Below are 7,297 nucleotides of genomic sequence, written 5' to 3' on the forward strand. Positions count from 1 at the left end.
ATCTAGAAGTGTTTGAATCATCTTCAACTACCTCGATTGACATAGTAGCTACTCCACGAATATAGTACTCCCTTTTAGGAAATACAAATTATTTCTTCTACTACTTCTCATCATTAGTGACCTTGAAACCAACTTTAAGACTCCACTCTCTAAAGTAATTTTATACCCCTTGGCCTCCAAATAACCCAAGCAAATAAGATTCTTTTTCAAGACAGGAGCATACATGACATCATGCAACACTCGAACAACCCCATAAACCTAATGCTCTTAATCCCTTTAGTTTTTGATCATTATCCATTAAACAACTCTACTTTCCAATTTCTCAAATGTGAAAAACCAATCCCTGTGAGGACACAAGTCATAGGTGCAACCAAAATCCAAAATTCACTCATCAATGTGGCTAACAAGTGTTGAACCAATATATGCATCAGAATCTTCATCACTTTCCTGAGCAATATTTACCTTGGAATCCTTCTTATCCTTATTCTTCAAGTCTGAAAAATCCTTCTTCCAATAGCCCTTTTGTGAGCAATAAACATATTCATCTTTTACAATTCTACGATGGGTTTCTCGATTTCGATTGAGACTTACCATGCTTTCCAAATTTCTTACCTTCAGACATTTTCCTAACTATCAATGCATCAATCGAAGAACCACTATGAGACTCTTTGTCATTTTTTTCTATACTCATTGTTGGTCTATATGTTGCAAATCTTTTCAGATTTATTCTCCTTCTTCCCATACAAAAGAGTAATGATTAAATGCTCATAAGAGTCTGGTAGTGAAATCAAGAGTAAAAGAGTCTTGTTTTTATCCTGAATTGTGTCATCCAAATTCTAAAAGTCAACAAATATTGTGTTATACCCATCCAAGTTCTCTGACATTGAATTACATACCAACTACTGGAAATGAAACAATTTCTTTTTCAAGTAGAGTCTATTCTCCATACTCTTGATCATGTACTGATCCTCAAGCTTATGTCATAGCTCCTTAGCTTCATCTCCTTTATAACAGAATATTATGAGCTCTTGCCAAACATAATCATATCATGCCCATTCTTGATGATTCACCTTCTCCCAAACAATATCATATATATCATCTGGCTTGTCACCCAATATGACATCCAAATCCTAGTGATACAACATATCCATAACTTCACATTATCACATGCTGAAGTTATTCTTCCCATCAAACTTTTGTAACTCAAACTTAGTATTGGATATGATCTCATATCTTATCTAAAATCCATGATTAGGCTACTGAGAATCAGGATGTCTGAAAATGCAATGTCCAATAAGGCTAAAATCTAGGAATTTAATTTTGGAACTGTTTTCTTCTAAAATTAATTGTTTGTTGGCAACCAGGCGAGATCTTAGTTGGATAAGATCGCGGCAGACCAAAAGATCAAAAATTTGAGATCCATATACTCTTGATTTTTCTCAAACATGTTTCTAGCCACTACGCATCAACTGATGACTGAAATTGAGCATCTCCTACACTTTGACGAACAAGCCACACGACCATCCATCAAGGGTGATCAGAGACGACAATCAATAACTTCAAAAATTAATATCATGCAAGAGGCCTATTTTCAGGGGAATGGGGTGAGATCCATGCACTTTCTACACGAACAATCTCCTTGAATAGAGCTCGTGATCTGAATCAATCACTATTGGTCCACTTATTTTGAAGACACGAATGTTACAAAGGAGTCTAGGCAGGTAACCTGAGGAGCAAATCAACCAATAGTATCCTATAATCTACCACTTCATGTTGTGTCAAGATCATACCTAGAAGACAGGAGAAGTCGACCACAATCACATGTCAAAGGCCTATAAGAATATGCATAAGTAGAAATTAAAGATACCCTATGTCAAACACAAACTCTGCATCTACAAACTTTATTGCTTACTTATCATGACTCCAGTAAATCCTCTTTAGCCTAGTTTTTTCTTTATCCAAGCCTCTGTGGTTGTAGCCTCCGCGGCTCTTATGTTGCTTTAACTTGTAAAGCACGTATTTTCATACATTCCAACTATGTATTCTCAATTAAAACTTCAATACATTCCAACGATTTATTACTTTCATCAACTTAATTAATAGAAGAACTTTCATTCTGATGTTTGTTTTCTAAATATAGGGTACTAGATAACTATTTGTTGATCTATTCATATTCATTAATTACAGTCCAACTACCACAAACCCGGGAATTTTGGTCATTAGAAAACGTATGTCAGTTCCTTCCTCCAACAGCTTCTTCTGAAGCAAAAGCTACTCTTCGTCCATAGAACATATTTAAGCACTTAACTACTAGTTCCATTCCAACAAGGGATGCAAACAAGGAATCCAATCCAAGAAAACAGTTACCAAAGTCTACTTGGATTATCTAAAGTTATGTATCTCCATTGTTGTTGAATTATGTTCATCTAAATTTTACCTAAAAGTTTGGTATTTATCAAAATGTTGTATTACTTTGTGCACGTGTTGTATCCCAACTAAATGGAAAAAAAAAAGAAGAAGAAAAGAATGGTCAAGAGTACTTCTGATGACATACCTACCCAATTCCTTCTTTTTTTTTCTATTAGGGGACAAAAAATGAAATACCCAATTCAATTTATTAGAGTATTTTTCTTTTCAGAATTCAAAATTTTAAGAACCATAATTAATAGCACCAATAATATTGGTGATACGTGTCCACTTTTAAAATTTTAAAAATAGAAATATTTAAAATACAATTTAGTTATACATAAATTCTATAACAATAACAAAAATTATGGAAGAGCCGATGAAAAAGGGAATCCTTCTTGGATATCAAAAAAAAAGTTCATGCTAGTTTTGTTCATAGAGCCCGCATTCCACAATTATTATTCTTTAGATGTGAAGTACAACCTAGTTAATAAGCATATATCATAATTGACCTAATTAAGATAACAACTACTGGTAATGGTAAAGGTAGGAAAGCTGCTGCAGATAGATGCAATAAAGTTGGTGCCATAGAATTAAACCTAGATAGAGCCTAAATTATACACACTTTCATTGTCAAAAGCTAATCATAAAGTGTATTAACAACACCAAAGCATTGAATATATAGCACTCAATTTGTTTAAGTAGTTTTGTACACTAAATTTAAGTCTAGAAAAGCATACACATTTTTCTCCTAATCGTTATGGTTAGCAAATCTCGTTGGTAAAAGCCTATAAAAAAATAAAAATTTATTTGAAGTAGATAGTACAAACCCTAGAAAATCAAAGCGAGTGTTTGGTTTTCTTTTCTAGAAGTAGCTTTTGTAAATAGTTTTTGAGATTGATTTGTGTCTATAAATAGTTCAATTTGAGGAGAAGAAAAACAAAATCTTATGTCCTCCCTAGCTGTCTATATATCACTAAACTTTGTCTCAAATTCTTGGTAGAAAACAAGACCAAAAGGTGTAGGAAGGATATTAATTAGGGCGTATACACACATATATAGCTACTGAGGAACAAGGGACCATAATTCCATTGCAATTGCTCTAACATCTCTCTATTACCTCCTATATCTCTACAACAACAGTTGTCCACATGCTTGACTTAGCAGTCATAATTATCACAACCTACCAAACTACCTATATATATATATATATATGTACACCAAAGGCCTTTATGTTATTGACATGTGACTTGGGGAACGACATATAAGAGAGGAAGTCAAAGATACATTCTTACTATGAATCAGACCTCAAATTCCAAATACAAACTAAAACATGTGATCAGGCAAATTCATGATCTAAAACAACTCATGTCCTCAGTTTGGGTTCTTTCTTGTGTTAATTATCTGGAATTATCTGTCCAAGGCGTACATCTTTTACTCTATTTTCTGGGAATCCAATCACGTGACAGACATCATACGCTATACAACATGATCAGCAAACAAAGAACTTGACCTATTTTAGTAGTGTCTACTTCGAATTTTCTCTCATATATAAGTAATAATATTAATATTATTCAACATAAATAAATTAATTAATGGATATAACATATTGCAAAACACAGTATGATTATAGACACCCTATGAAAAAAAAAAAAAGGAGCTCAATTTAAGGAATGAAGATAAAGAGAGGCACAAACTTTTACTAGAGTTATAAGCAAATTCATTTCAAGAAGTTGGTGAATACATGTCATCTATCATCAAATAACAACCCTATATATATATATATATATATATATATGAGTTCAGTAAACAAGAAATAATATTTAGTCATATGACATGCATCAATAGACATTATCAGGATCAGTACTAGCAACATCAAATTATGTCTCTAACTCTAAATAGATATAAAAGTTAATTAACTGAAGATATTACTTGAAGGGATTGTTGTTGTAGTCTCTATTTGGTTCTGGGACTTGGTTCCACTCCCAAAGCTGGTCCGAAAAGGCGGTACTAGGAAGTGAATTTGCTGGAGGTAGCAGCATGTTGAGGGGCACTGGAGGATGCTCCGGAAGCAAATTAGTAGAAGTAGAGATCAATTGATGATGATTATTGTAGTAGTATTGTTGATGCTGATTCATGTTCAAGGAAGCTTGTTGCTGGTAGTTCACTAGTCTGTGAAGATCATCAACTATTATATTATCGTTTGATACTATGCCGGTTAAGAGATTCCTCGTCGTTGAAGGACAATTAGGAAGTAGAGCATGCTGCTGCAGCTTAGATTGGTTTAGGATTAACATTCCTTCTTCTTCCATTGACACCACCGGCAAACCAAGTGAAGGACTGATTTGGGGTGCCGGAATTGGATGGTACGAGTTGTGCTTTGAGGAGCCAAGGACTGTACTGACATCTGAGCTACTACTACAATCTGTAGTAGTTTCAGTAGTAGTAGTAATCTTTTCCATCTCCAATTGTGCTCCAAAAGCATTCACTCTTTGAATGCCAAGATGGGCTGTCAATGACTCCTGATGAGGATGTTTCTTCCCCGACAATCCTCTCGATGAGGATGAGGAGGAAGGCCTGGAAGGGAGCGAACGAGGAAGAGATGGATGGTCTTCTACTCCGGCTCTCTTGTAGACTCGACATAGAGATATTTCAGTCTAAAACAAGATGAAGGAAGAAATGAAATAATTTTTTTAGAGAAATCAAGAAGGGAGTACTTGTATTTATGAGGAGTATGTCGAGTATTTAATGAATATCATGAGAAGTTCATGAGTGAGTGTCATGAAATTTTGTATGTAGAGAATTGAATACAAACCTAACAAAATAGGAAACATGACTGAAAATTTGTCATTAATATGTTCCTGTCCAGTTTATCTCATCTTCTCTTGCCAAGGCATATATACTATAGCTTACATACCTTACATGTTTCCGAAAGAGAATCCATGAACAATTGAAAAACTTTGCACACAAACCCAATTGTGTGAAAGACAAGAAACTTTTAACGATTCAGATTTAGGGTTTTGGGAATTGGGGAATTACAATAAAGAAGCAATTGGGTTTGGTATTTATAAGCTAATTTGTAGAACACTTTGGATTGTGAAATTTTAAAAGATGTAATTAACCTTACCTTTTGGTACTTTTCTGTGTCATGATGTGGAAGGCGATACTCGTTCATAATCCAACTAGTTCGAATCCCTTTCGGGGCCTTCCCGGAGTAGAAAACTAGGGTTTTCTTCAACCCAATGGACCTTGAATTCTCGCCTCGAATCATCCGGTCAGCTCCAGTCGCCTTCCAGTAGCCGGAAGTTGTCACACGGTTTGGACGATCCCCGTTTCGATACTTGCGGTCTCTTGGGACATAGAAGAACCATTCTTTCTCCCCAATAGCAGCCATAGCTAATTAACGATAATCACATACGCAGAGTATATTTTTTTCTCTTTTAGCAAATATGTGAAGTGAAAGAGGAGAGAAGCATACAAGAGGTATAGATATAGATATAGATATATACCTGGAAGTTCCCAAGGGTCGTAGCGATAAAGATCCAAGAAAGTAATGAGCTCAACATTGAAGCGCTTGCCCTCAACCTTACGGCGAAGGTAGAACTCTACAAGTTCTTCCTCAGTAGGGTGGAATCGAAAGCCCGGCATCACCATGTCATGCTCGTGATCATCACCTGCTTCATCTCTACTCATATTATTATTGTTTTCTTCATTCATCTTTAACTAATTACTCAAAAAAAAAACACCAATAAAAAGATCAAGAGATAAAGCTACAATAAATTAACGGCGAGGGTCACGAAATGAAAAATTCTCTTTGAGGCTTCTCCTCTTCTTTACTATATATATATATACACACATGTGTGGGACTGGAGGAGATGGAAGAGAAAGAGAGCTATTAATTGGAACGACAAAAATGTTGTACTACTCTCTCTCCCTCTCTCTCTTGAGAGGGAAAAACGAGAGAGAGAGAGAGACAGAGAGAGAGAGAGTTAATGGAAAGATGTACATAGCTTTCAAGCCCTCCAAGTTGGAAGACAGTATGCTTAAATTAAGGTGCTTAAAGACCTGCAAATGACTTCTCTAGTACACGACAGCGTGGCTACCGGCGCTTCTTCTTCAATCTTTTCTTATCCCACAATAAAATATTTATTAATATATGTGCATACATATGCATAGGATTTTTCATATAAGGGTCTAATATAAGGATGTAAAATAAGGGTTACGTTTTAATGGTGTGGATGAATGAGATGACAAATGGGGTCCACTGCTTTGGGTTCCACATGTTTCAAATCAATGATGTAAATATAGACTGTAAGTTTTCCATATTTAAACTAGTATATTAATTTTGGGTGGGGATAAATCCAGACCCAACATTCGACTTAGCATATTAGCATCATGTGAAAAATATTCAGTGGTGTTGGTACGTATGTGGTGTACATGGACTAATAAAATTCAAGGATTATGATGTCTAATGCAGTTAGAAATTAAAAAAAATACTTAGTTTATATTTGTAGTTCAAATTTTAAATCATTCTTAACCACCCATAAATTGATACTAACAATTGCTGTAACAGTACTATCTTATTGGTCCTCGTCCGCGTACCACATTATCATATCAAGTGGTATTACAATATTGAGATATATATGCTGGCACTAGTTTTCTCAAAATCACTTGTGGCATTTTCAGCTTTCATCTATCATCATTGTCGTTATCTGTATTTTCTTTTGCTATTATCTGGATTTTCTTTATTTGTATTGCTTCTTCAGGTGATTAGCTTGTTAGCTTTAATCTTTGATTCTTATATTGAAGACTCTCTATAGGCCATCTCTTGGGATCCCTATTGCTTTCTCTTTTTTCAATATCAATATATATTGTGTTGCCTCTAAAAAAA

General features: G+C 34.8%; 1 protein-coding gene across 1 annotated transcript; it reads right to left on the minus strand.

Moving 5' to 3' along the window:
- Nucleotides 1-4,104: 4,104 nt before the first annotated feature.
- LOC119982922 (NAC domain-containing protein 35-like) lies at nucleotides 4,105-6,414 on the minus strand. Its single transcript, XM_038826525.1, has 3 exons — nucleotides 5,916-6,414; nucleotides 5,534-5,802; nucleotides 4,105-5,063 (listed from the first exon to the last, which is right to left on the minus strand). Exons 1-3 carry the CDS (start codon nucleotides 6,121-6,123, stop codon nucleotides 4,335-4,337), a joined length of 1,206 nt encoding a protein of 401 aa, XP_038682453.1. The 5' UTR covers nucleotides 6,124-6,414; the 3' UTR covers nucleotides 4,105-4,334.
- Nucleotides 6,415-7,297: the final 883 nt, after the last annotated feature.

The sequence above is a fragment of the Tripterygium wilfordii genome, chromosome 17 (genome assembly GCF_013401445.1).
Source record: "Tripterygium wilfordii isolate XIE 37 chromosome 17, ASM1340144v1, whole genome shotgun sequence".
Classification (NCBI taxonomy): domain Eukaryota; kingdom Viridiplantae; phylum Streptophyta; class Magnoliopsida; order Celastrales; family Celastraceae; genus Tripterygium; species Tripterygium wilfordii.

Coding starts and splice junctions, on each gene's coding strand:
- LOC119982922 (XM_038826525.1), bottom strand. CDS start 6,123: ATGAATGAAGAAAACAATAATAATATGAGTAGAGATGAAGCAGGTGAT. Junction 5,803..5,915: donor CGACCCTTGGGAACTTCCAG/GTATATATCTAT, acceptor ATCGTTAATTAG/CTATGGCTGCTATTGGGGAG. Junction 5,064..5,533: donor ACACAGAAAAGTACCAAAAG/GTAAGGTTAATT, acceptor ATCTTGTTTTAG/ACTGAAATATCTCTATGTCG.